The 19,693-nt window shown below is 44.7% G+C and overlaps 1 protein-coding gene across 1 annotated transcript in view; it reads right to left on the reverse strand.

Annotated features, from left to right (window-relative positions):
* The window catches only part of LOC147700310 (uncharacterized), a 429,112-nt gene that overhangs the window by 366,414 nt on the left and 43,005 nt on the right, over nt 1-19,693 (reverse strand). Inside the window, 1 exon segment of the mRNA XM_086936302.1 lies at nt 8,518-8,613. Coding sequence (XP_086792428.1) covers nt 8,518-8,613 — 96 coding nt within the window.

The raw sequence follows: 19,693 nt of genomic DNA on the forward strand, positions 1-19,693 counted from the left end.
TGTTGGGGTATTTTATAGAGTAAGGGTGGGTTATGATTATGGGGTGCAGGGGTATTTAAAGTAGGGGTGGGCGGAATTGGCGTGAACTTGGTACAATAAATCCGCAATATTTCGTTCTGTCAGATTTCCAATTATTAAAACAGAAGCCTCATATATTCAAGGTAAAATAACAAGTATTTCTACATGCTAAAATGCATATAGTCATTTCACAAAAGTGAAATTAGCTTCCAGCAAGCAGTGAGAGAGGTAATGATTTTGAGATCAAGCCCCTGCAAACCATTATGGGACGAGATTAGCAGTGGGAAGTGAATATTATCGTATCCAAATAATTCAACAAAGAGCTGCAGTTCACCTCGTTCTCCCCAGTTGTCCCCAAGAGGCAAATGCAATAGCATTTAAAATATTATACATCAAGCTGCAGTTCACCTCATGGTCCCTAGATGTCCCTGATGAGGCAAATGCAATAGCATTTAAAATATTACACATCAAGCTGCAGTTCACCTCATGTCCCTAGATGTCCCTGATGATGCAAATGCAATAGCATTTAAAATATTATATATCAAGCTGCAGTTCACCTCGCCGTCCCTAGATGTCCCTGATGAGGCAAATGCAATAGCATTTAAAATATTATACATCAAGCTGCAGTTAACCTCGTCGTCCCAAGAAGTCCCTGATGAGTAAAATTCCAAAACATTGAAACCCTTTCATGAATGCTAAAAACTATGCTAAGCTTATCCCATAATGCTTTGCAGGGCCTTTTAGTTGTATTTTTGCCCATAAATGTGCTTGGGGTGGTTCTAAGAGAATGGGACCTCCACTGAATTACTATTTAAAGGGAGCAGGAATGTATAGAACCTGGGAAGAAAAAACAACACTCGTGACGGAATGCCCCCAGCGATTGTCACGCCCCCAGCACACACCCAGAGCACAATGCAGACACGCCCACAAGGGACTACTTTGCTGGCACGGTTCTTTTACATTTTAAATGTATATGGTGGGCGTCTGCATAGCCTATGTCCTTCTGCTGCAACTGCCCTTTCCAACGCTGTATTGGGTGTTGCGATTGGTGCTGTGGTTCCCGAGTTTACCTGGCCAAATGGTGCAAGTCCTCTCTTTATAATAGTAGTATAGATTATATAAATCTGATTTCTAAAGAATTCACACCCATTTCATGAGTATCTCTTATAGATCTTTTGGGAAGAAATCAGAAAACTGAACTGTTGATTATCTAACTGCAGGTTACCGATTGGAACCTCTATACATTGTTGTATGAATTGTTTAACTGAGTGCACCTAAATAAATCCCTTGTAGGCACTTTTACCGGTTAATACTGGCATAGATCAGTCACCCCTCTAGCTGGGTGCCCTATACCAGTGGCGAGCGTACAGGTGCATGAGCCCTATACCCTTCCAGTGTCTAAGTCCATTCTTAGACATTGTAAGTGCTGTGCTGCCATTAAGAGTATATGGTGCGGGGAATTGTCATTACGAACTCCACAGCACGATAAGGGCTGCACTGAAAACAGAGAAGTTTGGTATCAAACTTCTCATAGGGCATCTTAGAGATGCCTCCTGAAAAACGACCTACCACTAGTGTCCAGGCTGAGTGGCTGCTTTCAGCTGCCATCACCAGACATGGTACTGGACCCCTCGGTCGAGAGTCTGTTGCTCTCGGGGCCTAAAACAATGCACATCCTGGGACGAGGTTCCAAGCCTCCTCCCCCAGGATGGGCAGGGTACACGAAGGGGAAGCTTCAAAGGCTTGCTGCCTTTGTGAGCTTCCCCAGGTCACCTGCTGCTTTCAGCAACTGGTCCCCACTGGTTCTATATATATAAGTGAGGAAGAGAGGTGTGCCTACCTCTGCCAACTCCACCCCTCAGGTGGGGGAGGTGAGGTGACGTGAAGCACAATTCTCAGTCCCCGCCATCTAGCAGATGGGGGACCCAGCCAACCAGGGAAAGGCTTATGTCCCCCTCCCACTGGAGGGTGGCATAATAGGAGGTGTACCCACACCAGGGCTGGGACCCGTTGGTCCCAATCTTTTACCTACCTGTAACGTCCCTAAATCTAGTATTTAGGGGCCCCCCTGAACCATGCTTCTTCAGACAAGAAACCAGAAGGAGAAAAGAAGAAGGACCAAACAGCTGCGCCGAAGCTAACAAGAGGAGGAGGCCCTTTGACTTGGCTCCAGCCCTACCAGTCTGTCCCCACCTTGAACCTGCTCCCACGAATACCAGTGTGTCCTGCAGTAAGCAACCTCGAAAAACCCTGAGGACCTGCCTGCCTTCCATTCCAAGGACTCTGTCTCCCGTGAACACTGGATTTGTTCAACAACAGACTCCAGCTCCGCAAGGATCCGCAAGTTTGCACCACTCTTCACCTGAAGCCCACGGCCCGAGTGACCCAACACCAAGAGGAGGTCTCCCCGGCGATCCTGACTCGAGATCCGGTGACCCCTACCCTGCCTCAAGCCTCCAGCCAAGGCCTGCAGCCTCAAACCAGAAGGTCCCCCCAACCGCGAGCAGGAGCTGGTAGGAAGATCCGACCCTAAAAGGCACCCCTGCACCCAACGCCTCCGGCCTTGGGTGGCCCAACTGACGGTGCCTAACCAACCCCCAACATCCCAACTTACCTCCCAAAGTGGTGGTCGTACCCAGAAGACCTTTGTTCCCAGAGCCTGCAGTGCTTTTGCAAACCGGAGACTCCCCATTCAAAGCTACAGGGCTTCTGACACCAAAACAGCACTCTGCACCCGGCCGCCCCGGTGTCGCTGAAGGTGCATCTTTTGTGCTGACCTAAACCCCCATATGCCCTGAGCTGAAGTCCGGGAGCTTTGCTCCCACAACCCAGTGGCCTAATCGTCAGCAGACACTAACCGGAGGCCCCCTATCCCCCATTGGATAACATTGGGTCTCAGCACTCTGCACCCGGCTGCTTTGGTGCCGCTGAGAGTGTAACAAGAGTGCATCCTTGATCCTGGGAAACCGCTTAGTCTATCCCCAGAATACCAACTCCCAGTACTTACTTTTAAACCGATAACACTATTTTCCTCCATAGAATAACATTGACTGTTTTTCTATGAAAAGTTTCTAAGTGTGTATTTGGAAAATCTAAGAAATCCTTTAAAACGAACTAAATAACCAAAACGCTTTTACTTGCCTGTTTACAGGAAATGACCCAGTGCGGTATCCAGGTATACTGCATTGTGTAAGAAGAGTAATCTAAAAAATTATTTACATGATATTCTGCTAAAAGTCCTATACAAAGTATATGTGCTGTATTCTGAAAAGCATTGCGTGATCAGTAACACTACGGTAATCAAAACAAAGTGCATATACAATTACAATCCAAACTGTGTAACAACTATATATTTAATGCAAAGTATTTATCAGTTACCTGTGCAAGGCATGCTTGGTTCTAGGAAATAAAATAACTAAAAGAATATTTTTTATACAAAAACAATATGTCTGAAGTTCAGTCTTTGAGTGTGTGAATTTATTTGCTGACTGAGTGTGTACATGCTTTAACACAGTCCTCTGATAAAGCCTTACTGCTCGACCAGACTACCAAAAATAGAGAGTGAGGTGTTATCTGCTTTACGTCTACCTACCTTTTGGGTTCCACTGGACTGGATCCGGGATCACTAAAGTGTGTAAATCCCGACCTGGTCGGCCCAAATCACAGCTAGACAGAGGTAGTTTCAACCATAGTGATCTCCCCCATCGATACAGACCCAGTACTAAGAGATCAGTCAGACACCTACCACCCCAGAGAAGCTCTTCCCCGCACGCAACCACACCCGCCGACACCTCCCTCCCGTGAGGTGATACACCTCATTCTCCTCCCCTCCCCTGACCTGACAACACTCCCCCCTCCGCACAATATTCAACCCCATTACATACCGGAGAGTAAAAATAACACAGTCAAAATGCCACCGGACCCGCAACTGACCGCCGCCCCGCGAATACCCAACTACCTGATACCCCACGGACCGAACTCCTTTTCAATCACTTTTCTCTCCTACCTCTCTACTAAAGCGAAGAAACACTTCAAACATAGACTGATCAGACAACACCCCAAGACACTATTCGTAGACACTTACCACTGCTCCTCTAGAGGGCAGATAAAAATGGACTTACTCTTCCATACTGAAAGACCCGACAACTGGACTACCATCTTTAACACACATCTCATCATTTCCAAAACTCCCAATACATCCCACAGCCGCAAACTGACTACCTCACTCCCGAACAACTAGACGACGAACGGTAATACCACCAAAACCATGTACGCGAACGGCACAGTCCTAATACAGTGTTAACCTTGAGGTCTTCGACTCCTTCTTCCTCTCATTAAAAAAGGCCCCCATGATCACCTCTCAAGCCGGATCGACTCCATCCCTCCTCCCAGTGAGCCCCTCATGACAGGTGAGGCACCAGACCCACCTCTCATCCTCAACGAGTTTCCCTTCCTCATCATCCCGAGGCACCCACGGAAACTCTGCACCTCTGAACAACGATCACACCCCCGCTGGTAGCCGACCCGCCCACCCAGGCTCCCCCTCCCTCCCTTCAAATCCAAGGTCGAGCACTTCCCTCAAGCGCAGCCTCCCCTAAGCCCCTCCCCGTTCCCAGGCCACACGAGAACTGACGACCGGCAGGAGCCAGCACTTCCCCTGCCCAAGAACCCTCCCAGTATCAAACCAGGCGACTCCTCCCTCATTAATCATCATGACTGGGACACTCACCTCTCCTTCAACATCCACCATGACAGGGACTCCCCCATCACCCAAAGGCCATGTTGCCCCAGTCATCCTCCCCCCTGTGGAAAATCCCCCCTCCCCTAAGGGGTATGTTGCACCAGATTCTCTTCCTCCCTCCTTGGATAACACGACGGAACGCCTCCTCTTACTGGAAACTCAGCTTGAAATCCTGACCAGAGGCCTGAACGAAACCCTATCCAATCTCGAAATCCCATCCAGACACCCACTGCCCCATCTAGTCTCACCCAACCCAAACATGACAAGATACCACCCCTCAACGACCCCAATGCCCCCCAGATCTCAACCCTGGCCCAACAGAAAGGGAATTGATAATCGATACGAAAGATCGAGAAGAGCCACTACCTCACTTTCCTCTCAGGAAGTGGCACACCTAGCCTCATCCTACGATCCCCCTACGAATTCCTCCCCCAAATCTAAGATCCATGTATCCATGTACGGGATTTAAAGGAGAACATCCCCCTGTGCGAGACCCGAGACCCCCAGCCCACCTATCCGCCCTACCTAGAGCCCAATCCTCAGAGATCAGGAGCAAAGTGGAAACCCCCATAAACTGCATGCTCCTTAACTGCAGATCGGCCCATAAACATGCAACCGAACTAGCAGAAACCATCCTCTCACAGGAGATAGACATAGCATTCATCACTGAGATCTGGCTCAACAATCTCTCCTTCCCCAGCATAGACATGCTGGTGCCTCCAGGATTCTCAATGATAAACAAAGACAGACAAAGGAAAAGGGGCGGGGTATAGCAATCATTCACAGGAACAACATCGGCATCACGGAAATTCCCTCCTGCTTGTACAGCTCCTTTGAATGTCTCTCAGTCAATATTAAAACCGACGACACCAGGCCTACACGTTGCCATCTCCTGTACCACCCCCCAGGCAACTCCATTGAATTCGGGGTTCACCTTTCCGAATTTAATTGCCCACTGTGCACTCGGTAACTCCAACAATATAATCCTGGGCGACCTCAATCTAAGATGGAACGAACCAAACAACCCGCTCATCCAAACCTTAAACAACCTACTACTAGAAAACAATCTGACACAACACTGCTCAGAAGAAACCCATCACAGAGGAGCAACCCTTGATGCAATTATTGCCGAAAGCAATGCTGTCTCCATCACATCCTGCCGATAGACTGGTTCGATCACTACTTAGTTCTTTTTCACATCAACCATGCGGGCCTTACTCAACACCCCAAGCAAGACTCCCCCCCCCAAATGGGTCAGGAACACAGCCCAGATCCCTCGAGCTGATCTAGAAGAAGGAATCAGCTCACTACTTCCCCATATCTCTGATCATCTCTCAACCACCGATCTCATCTCTCTTTATAACTCAAATATGACGCTCATCCTGGACCACCTTGCCCCTTTGAATCTAAAAAAATCCAGGACCATTCCCTCCAGATCTTGGTTCACCACCGACATCAATGAAGAAAGAAGACACATGAGAGCCACAGAAAGGATTTGGAGGAACAATCCCTCCACCCTCCACCGAGATAAAATCCAAGCAGCCTGCCAGTCTTACAAGAAGCACATTAAGGACAAAAAGACTGCTTTCTTCTGCGCTGCCCTAGACACTGCAAAAAACCGACCCAAGGAGCTTTTCAATATCATCAGGAATCAAACCTCCAAGCCCATGACATCATCAATACATGCATCCAAAGAACGATGTGACAACTTCATCAGCTTTTTCGATGACAAAATCGCTAAGATAGATCTCTCACTTGGCTCAAATCTCATCTCTGCTATCGAGAACAATCCACCTGACATGCAGGATAACACCTACTTGATCTCACCTAAACACTAGTCCTCCTACATTCCCATCCAGGAGGCAGAGATAATCAAATTAATCTCCATTGCCAAATCCTCATCACACGCCCTGGATCAGCTAACCCCGCACCTGGCCAAAGACCCGAAGCTTGTCCTGGCCCCGCTATGGTGCAAGATCATTAACAGCTCACTGAGCTCTGGAATGGTACCGGACTGCCTCAAAGTAGGCCAAGTCACGCCTGTGCTAAAAAATCCAGGGCTAGACACCGAGGATCTAAACAACTTCAGACCTGTATCGAACCTACCTTTTTTGTCCAAAACCCTGGAAAGATGTGTACTCCCTCAGCTGACCCAACATCTGGATAACATCAATCTCCTAGATCCCCATCAATCAGGTTTCAGAAAAGGCTGCAGTACCGAATCCGCAATCCTCAATGTCATTGATGACCTACTCAAGTCACTGGACTCGGATCAATGCTGCCTCCTCATCCTCCTAAACTTATCGGCCGCATTCGATACAGTTGACCACAAATTGCTCATCAAGGTGCTACAGGAAAGGGCTCGTCTTCAAGAGACGGTCCTAAACTGGTTCTCCTCCTTTCTCCACAACCGCTCACAAAAAATTAAAATTAAAAACTTTGAGTCTGTCATCAGGGGTGTTCCACAAGGATCAGTGCTCTCCCCTCAGCTTTTCAACATCTTTATGGAACCCCTCACCTCTCTTCTTAGGAAATCCAACATCCCCTTTCACTTATATGCTGACGACACGCAGCTTTATCTAGAAACCACCTCCATTAATGACATCCAGAGACTGTACGCCACGCTCAAGGCGTTTCAACACTGGCTCCCAAGTAATCACCTGAAACTCAACCAAGAGAAAACGGAAATTCTCATCTCCAACAAAGCCGAAAACCCCCAAACTGAAGAATGGCTCAAAGCCATCAACGCCCTCAACTGTAACCTCATCCTGGCTGATTCGGTAAAATCCCTAGGGTTCAACCTAGACCCGAAATTGGATATGAAAAAACATATCTCCATATCCGCTAAAAGCACCTTTCTCAACCTGAAATTACTTTACAAAATAAAACCCTTCCTCCCACCCAAAGACCTTCAACAAGCCACCCAGGCACTAGTGCTCTCCGGGATTGACTATGGGATTGCAGCCCTGACTGGAACAGCAAAATCACACCTCGCCCCCTGAAGACAACCCTCAATGCAGCTGCTAGGATGGTTACTGGTACCAGGAAATTTGACCCCATCTCTCCCGCACTCAGAGAGCTTAAATGGCTCCCAATTGAGTTGCGAGCCAGCTTCAGAACAGCCTGCCTCACACACAAAGCCCTGCACACAGGCAAACCTGAATACTTGGCAAACAGACTCAAAAGGGCGGGCCAGGCCAGAAACCTCAGGAGCTCCAACACTCTGCTACTCATCCCGCTGAAAACTCATAAGCAAAAAACAGCAGCCAAATCATTTGCTGGAAATGCCCCCAAAATCTGGAATACCATACCCCCCCCGACATAAGAATGACCCCCTTGTTTCCAAAATTCAAGAAGCTACTCAATGCCCTCTTCCTCGACCGCTCGAGACTAATCCGATAAGAGGCAAGGAAGTTCCTCAGCCGGTGCTCCCCTTACTTCTAACCGGGACTCTGATGACATTAACTCGGCACATGTTTGGGCATCTCCTAGCCAGAATCCCCTTGTTTTACCAACTACCTGAATCACCTATCTGCACATTATTGTATATGTTGTGAAGCCTGTTCTACCAACTACCTGTATCACCTACCTGAACATTATTGTATATGTTGTGAAGCGCTCTGATACCCTCGAGTCCAGCCAGAGCTGTATAAAACTCCCCCCCCCAAAAATATATAAATATATATACAGAGCCAGCTTCCTACAAGGCTGAGAAGAGATTACTAGTCTGTTGCATGGAAGGATCACACAAGACTTACATGTTTTTCCTAGTTCATCCTGCGTCTCCTGCTGGAAAACTGTTTTGTTGTCATCTGCAAAACTCTGTGAAATCCCAGAAGTAGTAACTGGATCCCCTGAAAGACAGAACAATAGGAACAATCGTTTGCAATTCCAACAGGACATTACTCATAAATGGTTGGAACACTGAATTCAAACAGCTTTGGAGTGTTGCTTGTCTGAGATTTAGTCAAAAACACACACTACTGAGGTGTTTTTACCATTATTATTCCCCATGTGTCATATTATAATTACGTATCTTTGTGGCAGTGCCTTTGATAAAAAGATCTTTTCAGGTGATTTGCTAATTCAGATCCACTCTTGTGTCAATGGCTAGCTACAGCAGATCATTGACATAGGTTGTACACAGCCACGTTTAGACTTTCTGTGAGATTTACGTTTCTAATTTTTAAGGTGGGTCTGAAGTATGCTTGGATTCATGATGTTTTCAGAACAACGTCTTTTGTGTGGGCAATATGTGAACAATTATGTCGTCAAAACGTAACATTGGTCAAGAACTGTGTTGAGGTTTAATTGTTGCCAGTGCTTCTCCCCAGGTCCAGTGTTCCTAGAATTGATATACAGACTATGTTCCACGGGTTGAGAGATACCCTGTGTTCAGTGGGTAAAGGTTGAGATATACCCTATTTTTAGTTGCAAGGTCTCTTTTCATCCTATTTTTCTAAGTTCGAAAGTTGAAAGACATCTTATTTTCAGTTTCAAGCGTTAAAACGTACCCCGTTTTATTTTCAGTTGTAAGGTTTTATTTTTATTTTATTTTTCTAGAGTCAGGGGTTGAGAGACACCCTTTTCATTTGCAAGGGTTGCATAACACCCTTTCCTTCATGTGAATTATTTTTTTTGTAATGGCCCCTGGTGAGACGAAGTATATATCCCTGAGGGAGAAGGAGCTGGAGTTTCATTAGGAACCAGTTGAGGGGTGGCAATGTGCATTGAGGTGTCCTACCCGGAACATAGTCCAGTTGCCTGGCTTCTGTTGCAAGTGCGTTGTTCAACTATGGTGCAGTCTGGGTGTATTAGAAAGAGGGGGCGAGATCGCCAATGACCTCCCCCTGTGGCAGAATTTTTAACAGCCTAAAAAGGGGAAACTACCCAAACACTGGACTGATTTACTGGACTGATCCCATGGCGGGGTGTTTGTGTAGGCACAGGGCTGGCAGGTGTCATGGACCTTTCTGCTTTAACCCCAGATGTCTGGCGTTGGGACATTTTGGGGGTTTCGCCTGGTGACGGGTATGCCGGCAGGGACGGAGCGCTATGCAGGGCTCTGGAGTATTTCTTGGTTTGGATTTGAGGGTATAGCCCAACCCTCAATGAGATGGAGAGGATTATGTGATCACTCATGTATGCTTTCCAATAATCTTGGTTTTCCTCAGCGGAGAGCATGGGTGATGGATAAGGAAATAGGGGCCTTCTGGCAAAATGCATTCATGAGATTTGCACTGTAATAGAAAAGTGGAGACTATTGTTGTTTTGCTTGTACAATCTGTGAGCGGTTTGCTGATCTGGTGTCCTGTATTTTTCTTTAATCAATTTTCTACTTAACTATTTATTTTGTAATTTTCAAAAAACCTTTATTTCAAAGAAAGTACACAGTCACCATAAATGCACAGAATGAAGCAAATAATGTGCATCAATACATTGCGGTATAGCAAGAAAAAGAGGGCATGCTCATGTGACAGTAGAGGCTAGGCCCAGATGAATTGTCAACAGCTCAATAAAAGAGGGCAAATTCAGACACACCAGAGGGAAACACCATATATGGGGTAAGATGGGCAGAGGGGGCAGGAGGTCGTGAACAAGGGAAGACCAGTTTATGAACCTGCACCGGAGACCACCGCAGGCAGGGAGCCGGCAGGGAACGCAGGAGAGGTCACTGATTGCTGAGAGACGTGGCATGCAAGATAGGTGACTAGAGGGCCACATATATCTAGAGGACGGGTTTTTGCTGGCAGGAGATCCCAGGGTACAAATCCGAGATTGTGAGTAGGGCGAGGCGAAAGATGTGTTTAACCATCCCCGACGACAGGAGTGAAGGGAAAGCGGGGGGTGGGCAATGGGCATGGTATTAGCCAAGAGCAAATCCGAACCGGAGAACTTGCGGATGCCATCCCAGTCCCTTCGCAAAGTCTCGACTGTGTCAAAGATGGGGCTTGGGCTGTTGACAAAAAGATATAAGAATTTTGGAAGCGCCACCATCTTTGCGATTTCTATGCACCCAGCCATGGACAACGGCAGTCGAATCCAAAGGACAATCTTGGACTCAAATCAGTCCACAGCGCAACCGAAGTTGGCCCTCCAGAGCTCATCAACATCCCTACTCAACCAGATACCAAGATATCTGGTGGGTTCAGAGGCCCAAACAAAGGGATGGTCGGAGTCGAAGGGGACCGTGGCATCTCTGAGGGGGAACAGCACAGACTTGTTCCAGTTAACCTGGATACCGGAAGCGTGTCACCTCTCGAACCAAAGGGCTGAGGTTCTCCTGTGGGTGACGAACATAGAGTGTGAGGTCGTCCGCGTACATGTAGACTAGTAAAGCACGCGCCGCAAAGCCAATACCACTCTGAGTGTAATGCTGTCGAAGGCGAGCCGCAAGGGGCTCCATAGTGACAGCGAAGAGTATGGAGGAGAGCGTGCATCCCTGACGGGTGCCATGCCCTACAGGAATGGTTTCGGAGGCCCGACCGTTGATACGGAGGCGGGCGGTAGGAAGCGTGTATAGTAGCAGCACCTTTCGAATAAAGATTTGACTGAACCCCAGACGGTGGAGAAGATAGAACAGGAAAGGCCACTCCAAGGTATCGAAGGCCTTAGAGGCATTGAGCAAGGCTGCCACTGCCGGAAGAGCCGGGTTGATTTGATGTAAAACAGAGAAGATGGTCCGAAGGTTGTGGGAGGTGGCACGGCCGGGAATGAAGCCGGATTGGTCTGGGAGGCGATAAGTGAATGTCTAATTAACTATGAGTTTTATTCCATGCTAATACTGTGTGAATAAAATTGCACATGTCTGACGGCCATTTCCTTTGTCTAATGTGAATTGTTGAGGTTTGTGATTGAGTATTTTGTTTAGCTTCTCTCGTCTTGTTCTTTCTCAATTTACTTTCAGGCTGGTTTGGCAGGGCTTGTTGGTGTTGTTGTTTGTACAAGTGCAATTTTGCATGATGTATGCGTTTGTCTTTGTTTGAATGATAAGGAAAAGTGCTATGTGGTTAAACGTAGGGTTGTTTGGTCGGATGCTGTGAGTATTATGTTCTTGGATCTTTGGAGAATCGTGGGCATTATTCTTTGTTAGTTATAGCTTCATGTGGTTGAGTGTGTCTTTGTTATGTTATACTATGTTGATGTTATTGCACAAAAGTATTCAGCAAACACCATTTATAAACGTGTAGTACACATCTTGATAAGACATGGGATGCACAAACTTCAATCACATTCTTTATTTTAAAAATAATTCCTTTATTCAAATCTTCTTAAAATTAGTGTTTTCATGTAGCCAACGTGTTTCGTCTCCTCACAAGAGACTTCGTCAGGGCTACAACAATACAGATAATACACACAATTAAAATCGATTACAAAAAGATTTTTAGTTACAAAATGAAAACCACCTTTTTACACAAGCTGCCCAATTATGTATTGCTCAGCATCCAAACCATTTTATGATGATTTTTCAACCTTTGATCAAAACGTTCAACAACTATCTGCAACCCATTTATTGATTACTTCATTTTCTACAACAGCATCATGTCATAATGTGCAACACTAGTTTATTCAATCTTATTTTGTTCGTAATATTTTTTGGGGGTATACCATTTGATTAGACATTCAAGCCATTATCCATTTATTTGCACATATATTCTTCATTTTATATTCTTTCCTAAGTTTTACCTATATAAGTCATGTTTTTCAAAAAGAATCATTTTATGCAATAGTATTATGGAGTAATACTCCTGTGAGTAAGACTAGGAGGCTGTTCTTCCTATCAGAGCACCACATACGTTTGACCAGATTAACTAAATGTGATAGGTGAGATTTCTTTTGCCTCAGTCTCACTATTTGTAAATCGCTCATATTATGTTGATTTGTATAGCGCAGTAATCACCCAGGTGGGTGTCCAGGCAAATAGGCAGGTATGTAGGTGTGTGGTCTCAAGGTGCTTATGCGAACAGCCAGGTCTTCAGCTTCTTTCAGAACTCAAGAAGTGAGGAGGAGGCTAGGATGATCCCTAGATTTCTTGCATGGTCTGTGGGTGTTGGTACCAGCTCCAACGGCCACCAGGTGGAGTCCCATTGGGAGGTCTTGTTTCTTAAGACCAGTACTTTTGTCTTCTTGAAGTTGAGCTTCAGGTAGTTGGTTTGCAGCCAATCTGCTACCATGGTCAGGTAGTTGATGAAGCTGGTTCCGGTGGTAGTTGTCTTGTCCATCAAGGAGAGGGTGAGTTGGGTGTCCTCAGTTCAGGAGACAACAGTGATGTCTTGCAAATGGATGATGTTGGTGAGCTGTGTCATGTATATTTTGAAAAGGGTGAGACTGAGGAACCACCCCTGTAGTACTCCGCAAATCACTTTCTCGGTCTCAGATGTGAAGTGTGGTAGCTTGACACACTGGGCTGTCCAGTGAGGGAGGAACATATAAATGTATGAGTGGATTCCTGTGTGCCAATCTCATGGAGTCGTCTGATGAGGATGTTATGGGAGACCGTGCTGAAGGCAGCGGAGAGGTCTAGGAGGATGAGGGCCACTGCTTCTCCTTGGTCCAGATTGATTCGAATGTTGTGGGTGGCTGTGATAAGTGCTGTTTCAGTGTCATGTTTTTACAGAATACTGATCGAGTGTTGTCTAGAAACTGGTGAAGTTTGAGGTGGATTGCAAGCTGCTTGTTGATGGCCTTCTCAATCATTTTGGCTGGACAGGGCAAAAGGGAGATGAGTCTGAGGTAGCTCAGTTGATTTGGCCCAACTGTGGGATTCTTGAAGATGGTGTTGATTTCTTCAAGTTACCATTCATCCGGGAAAGTGGCGGACATTTGAAAGGTATTGATGATGAGGGTCAGGTTGGTGCTGATTGTTGATGTTCCCAGGTTGTAGATGTGGTAGGGCATGGGTCCGTAGAGGACCCTGAGCGGATGGTCAGCATGATTGCTGCTGCTTCGTTTCTGGTAAGGGTTGTCCATTCGTTCAGGTGACAGTCTTGGTTGGTGGTGGGTAGGTTAGCGATGATAGATGTTTGAGATTTTGCTGTGGAAGAATTTGGAGAAGTTGCTGCAGAGTTGTTGGGAGGCAGCAATGTTATTGACAGTGGCTGAGGCGAAATCCTTGAAAATTGAGAAGTTCTCTTGCAGCAGTTTGAGCTTCCTTTCATGCGGGCCAATAGTGCTTTTTTCTTGGCGTCTCTTATTTGCTTGTGATAGTGTCGGAATGCAGCCTTGTAGAAAGTTCTGTCTGTAGTGTTGTGGCTGGTTCTCTATTTCTTTTCTAGCTGTTTACAGCTCAGAAGTCTTATGTGTACCATCTTGCCTGCTTGTTTGATCTACTAGGTTTGTTGCGTTTGATGGGTGAGAGGGAGTCCACATGGTTCTTGACCCAGTTGTTCAAGTAGTTGATGTCCTTGTCTAGGTAGTCTGTGGTTGATCAATGCTGAGGGCACCGAGCCAGTCTGCTTCTGTGATTTTGACCCAGCTGCGGCTTGGAATGCTGAACCTGGTAGAGGCGTTTACTTAAGAGGTGTTGATTAGGGAGGAGATGATGGAGTGAGCAGTGTGGAGGATTTTTTTGATGCTGTCCCTTGTGGTAAAGATGGGTTCCTGTGTGTTTCATATGAAGTGCATCCATGATTCATATCCGTGGTTGCTTTTAAGCTTCTGCATCTTTTATGTTTGCATGGTTGTTTGTTTCTATGAATAAGGGAGACAATATATGGTGTTGTGCACTCCAATGACTACTCATGAAGTCATGGAACCATTGGGTGCTTGGCGTTCTGCTGTTGAGTTGCCTTTAGTAGACACCGGCTGAGCTAGTGATGACATCTGCTGCAGTTCGGGACAGATTATCTGTCTCTGGATAGTTCTAAACCTGCTTGCCTTATGATAAACGAATACTCCGGCCAACTTACAGTGAGTAGCCGAATATTCTTGCTATCAAAAACATCACAACAAAACAGAAGAGCAGCACACTCTGTGCTACCAATAATCATTAAATCACTCTGAACTCATAAAATATGGTTTACTACAGCACTAGTATGTAGCGAGAAATTGTGCTTGTGTTTGTGACCCTAATACTTAAGTCTGGCAGCTTGCTGCTTCTGACATCTATTTTTTCCAGAAGTCCTGGAGAGAAGTGGGTAGAGTTCAGTGCCTTCTATACCGCCATCAACACCTGTCATCGTGTCTGTAACCCTCATTGAGCACAAAGCTTACCAGGCCTGGACAACTGCTGACTCACCAGAGCAACTAAATTGTTAGTTCAGTGTCAATAGTGGAGTCTGAGCAAGGTAGGCCAGGGTGCCCGGACATCTAACAGCACAAGGGCCTGGCTATTAAAAATCAAAACAAAGTCAGAGAGATCATGTCTGGGGCATACTAACTAAAACACAGCCGGACTCGTTGTTTACTCTTGCGAGGGGTCTTCACCCATTTTTGGGCAACGAGCTTTGAATAACCCAGCCTACGCAGTTGTACAACCAAGCACAGCTTTTAAATAGTGAGCAGACCCCAAAAAAAGACAAAAAGGATCCTTCTCCACAGACAATCTAATGCTTGATACTCATCTCTTACCCTATCAACTTCACATCCAACATCAATTGCCTTTTAAAAACTTCAACACTTTTTGGGAAAAACTATGTGAACATCCACATCCCAGTTCAATCAAAGAGCAAGCAAAAGTCTTCGGCACCCTGGTACAAGACAATCAAGCAGTGATCAACTCCACATATTATTCACACCACAGAAAGGTTCAGTGCAATTAACTACTTCTTTAGTGAAACAAGAGGACTGGCGACACAGAGAGACACCGTGAAAATTGGATGGGGAATACCAGACAGGAGGACATATGAACAAGAGACTCAAGAACAACCAAAAAAAGGAGTTGATGTATACAGATGTGCCCCAATTAGAGTGATACAGGTTATTAATAATGAGAGGGGACATAGGTCTTTGTTGTGTGTGCGGTATATATAAGGCTAGAACAAATATCTCAATGCAATTCTTGTTTCTTTGTTTTTATAAGTAGGCTCAAAACATAGGACTTCACAGCCTTCTTTTTTTCTCTTCCAGGATTGGAGATCTGGGACCACCCTATTGTGAAGATGTCTCCCTCAGAATCCAGAAGAAAAGCTAAATTTAAGTGTGTTTTTGAAAAAGATAAAATTGACTTAAAGGGGGGAGGGAATTGTGAGGGAGACATATACACCACACTTTTCCTATGTCCCATCACCAAGTGTAAGGGAACGTCTTTGCAGTTCAATTTACGCCTAAATCTAATTTTTTCCAGATCTGGAAAGCACACATACGTAAGTGTATGTAAATATAATTTAAAACTTTAAAAGAAACACAAGGAGAATTATTTGGTTTGAACTATTCAAGTTCTACACTCACGTTTCAGAAATGCAATTTGAAATTTACTATTTGATATAGACCTCATCCGAGATCCACAATATGCTAAAATATTATATACAAATTTCCAGTCCCATAGTAATACAATATATCATGAAATTCTTTATAAAAAAAGATTGTTCTTATCTTATATATCTCTAAAATAGCAGGAATAACAATTTAAAAAAGTTAAAAACTTTGTAACATACACATTCATCAGGTGGGGTTCTTATAATCTCAATCAGATCCATAGTTCTAAAAATAATATATTTTATACAAATAGTTTTTACAAATCAAGAGTGTGCATCAACCAAGCTGCTGTTTGGACAGACAAATAGGGCATGTACCAAATCTTGGATTCCTCCATTACACAAATCACATTGGCCAGTTTTGTTAAAGTCTCTGCCTCACTTTTGTGTTATATCTTTTAACTGTTGTGTCCTCAGCCTTAGCATCAGGATGCAACGCCTAACCTTATGGTCCAGTGTAAAACTCAAATATTTTGGGATCTCTTAATACTCAACCCTAGCTAATGCGAGCTTGTGATGCGATAACTGTTGAAAATAAAGTTTATCCATTTGGTAGCTCGGCCTCGGAGTAGATTTTATCAAAAAGAACTTCAAGAGTTCCGGGGACCAACTTTGTGAAAGGTTCTCGGAGCATTGAAAGTGCTCCAAAGAGATCTCTAAATTTTGTTTAAAAGTATATACTCCTGGATCAGCCTTAAAAGTTGCCTGACGCATAATTGCTCTTAATGTACCATCAGGTGCATGTAGTATATTGTAGGTCCATCTGACAAGGTTTGCCATAGCTCTCGAATATGCACTCACTACACCTAATTCTAATCGGAATGCCTGAACAGGAGTGGCTTGGCTTGTAGTCGTAAGCATACGCAAGAGTTTTCCCTCCTTGAGATTTAAAAAAACCCCGATTTATAGGAATATATTCTAAACCATATGTTAGGATAGGGTATTCTTTGTTCGATAAACTTCCAGGAGATCTAAAAAATGTTGTCTCCCAGTAGATAAATAAAAAGTTTATATACCACTAGCATGGGATACTGTTTTTAGTTCAGTCCGCTTAAAGTGCGAAGCAGTACCAGTGGACTATGAGAAAACTCTCCCTAAATAGATGTGAGTAGATGCTATTTCTACTGTTGTTCCTCCTAGTTTCCAGGTAAAAGGTGTAGCTTTTTTCCTGCCCCTAAATAGTACTATTTTTATTTTTGAAATATTTATTCTTAAAAAATGTTTTTCAGTATAATTAAAATGAGCCTCCATAATATGCTGCAGCCCAATTAGGGTTAAATCAAATAAAACCACGTCTACAACTACAAGTTAATTCCCCTTTTCTTAGACAGGAGAAACCTCTGTCTCTGTAGCTCGTCCCTCCCTCCCGCCATCTCCTGTTATGGCCTAGGATAGTCTGAGGCACCTGGGAGAGCCACTTCGCTCCTGGGCCGTGGCAAGGTAATTGCTCCAAACAGTGGTCTTCCGATTCTCCCCTTCCTTCTTCGGTCTTTTCTACGGTCTCTTCTTGGTTCATCTGCTTCATGTTCTCCCAGGATCCTCCCTCGAGTCAACTTCCACCTTCCCTCTCTGCCTTCCAACGTCTCCCCTTGAACCAGCCTACTCCTCTTTTTGCATCCGACGGCTCTCCGCTATTGGTTTTCTTAGAGATCACATGTTGTACCTGTACCGAATTCTTAAAGTGATCTTCTTTTGAATGGCTATTAGAATGTGTTAGGGAGGAGGAGGCCGACATTCCGTGGCATCCAGGTGTGACTGCAGAGACGCTGAATCCTGTTAAAAGCCGAAGATAGGGATCACTAACATGTTCACTTAAGAAGTATTATACCGGAATTCCATTGGGGAAAGGACGCTTCAGAGCCATCACACCTGTACATCACTGCATACATTTAGATTATCTTCTAGAAGGGACGGTACTATTCATTCATCTTCATCCTCTTCAGCACTCAAATCAGAACTAATACCCTCTACGGGATCACAACCGGCCTTAATACGGCATCACTGCTCTCCCTCCAATTATGCTCGTATCGGACTCTTCAGCCAGGGCCCATTCCAGAACAACTCGTAGAGAGTGTAAATATTGCCCCTGTCCTAGTATAAAAACGTCACAAGCCTGTTCAAATGTAATAAAGAACTCGCCTGGGTATAGGTCTCCCAAGATCTCAAACCCACTAAACCCCACCATGGACTATTCTGCATTAATGTGAAAGTAGGCCGTAAGTAATTATTTTAGGATATTTCGTAAATGGACAAGATGTTGTTCCCATGTAGGGCTAAAAATGACTGTCATCCAGGTAGTTACTATGGGTGACGACCAGTTGCTTTGGGAAGCTTTTATTATACCCATCTGTAACATATTTTCAGTCTCTTTTTAGACAGCATCTCTATGGGCTGCTGGAATGTGGTATGATTTCTGTTTAATGACTACCCCTTTCTCAGTGAGTATTGCATGCTCAGCTAGGTGGGTTTGTGTGGGACGTTTGAAAATAAAGTTGAAAAACTTGCAGTACTTCATGAAGGGTAATTTTTTGATCCTCTGTTAACTTCTTATTTAAGACTAGTTCCTCAAGAGTATTCATTTTATGTTTTAGAGGCTGAACTATTTGGACTGTTATTGGTGGCGGTCCTCATCACTTCTTTAGTACATTTATGTGATCATTTTTATGTTTTCTTGGAGACATTTGTAACTAGTAGACAGTATTACTAATTTTCGCTATGACCTTATAGGGCCCCTTCTACTTTGATGTCATTTTTTTGATGTAGAGGCAAGAGTTCCAGGGCCCAGTCATTTACCTGTAAATGTCCCCATTTTTTCCCCTTATCATAAAAGATCTTTTGCCTGATTTGGCTTTTTTCAAGATTGGTGTGGGCCAACTCACAAAGTTTACCTATTCACGATTTTAAATGTTTTGCATAACCTAATAAGTTTCCAGCTTCACTTCTGGTATCCTTTTCCCACACCTCTTTAGTCATTTCTAGTCATGTCCAAGGTTGTCTGCCATATAATAATTTAAAGAGTGAACAACACAGACTACTTTGGACTTGTCCCTTATCTCAAAAAGGGCAAAGGGTAGCAGCTGATTTCGAATCTTCTCTTCTACAAGCATCTTTTTCATAGTGGGTTTCAGAGACCCATTGTGTCTTTCTACCAAACAGTCAGCTTGGGGATTATAGACAAACGTTTTAATATGTGAAAGATTCAAGGTTTCACAGACTTGTTTCATTAAAGGGGTCCCTTGGTCGGAAAGGATTTCATTAGGAAAACCTACGCTGTAAAATAGTTCAATTAAACAAATCAGCTATGCTTTTGGTTGTAGGTGCTCTTAAAGGAAATGCCTCTGGATATCATGTAGAATATTCTACGACTGCCAATACGTATTGATTCCCTTTACTGGACGTGGAAAGTGGACTTACAAGGTCAAATCCCACCCTTTCAAAAGCAGTCCATATGATGGATAGGGGTTGAAATGATACAGGTGGAGGCAGATATTGATTTTTGTGTTGGCACATCTCACACTCT

The sequence above is a fragment of the Lissotriton vulgaris genome, chromosome 8, assembly GCF_964263255.1.
Source record: "Lissotriton vulgaris chromosome 8, aLisVul1.2, whole genome shotgun sequence".
In the NCBI taxonomy this organism is placed as follows: domain Eukaryota; kingdom Metazoa; phylum Chordata; class Amphibia; order Caudata; family Salamandridae; genus Lissotriton; species Lissotriton vulgaris.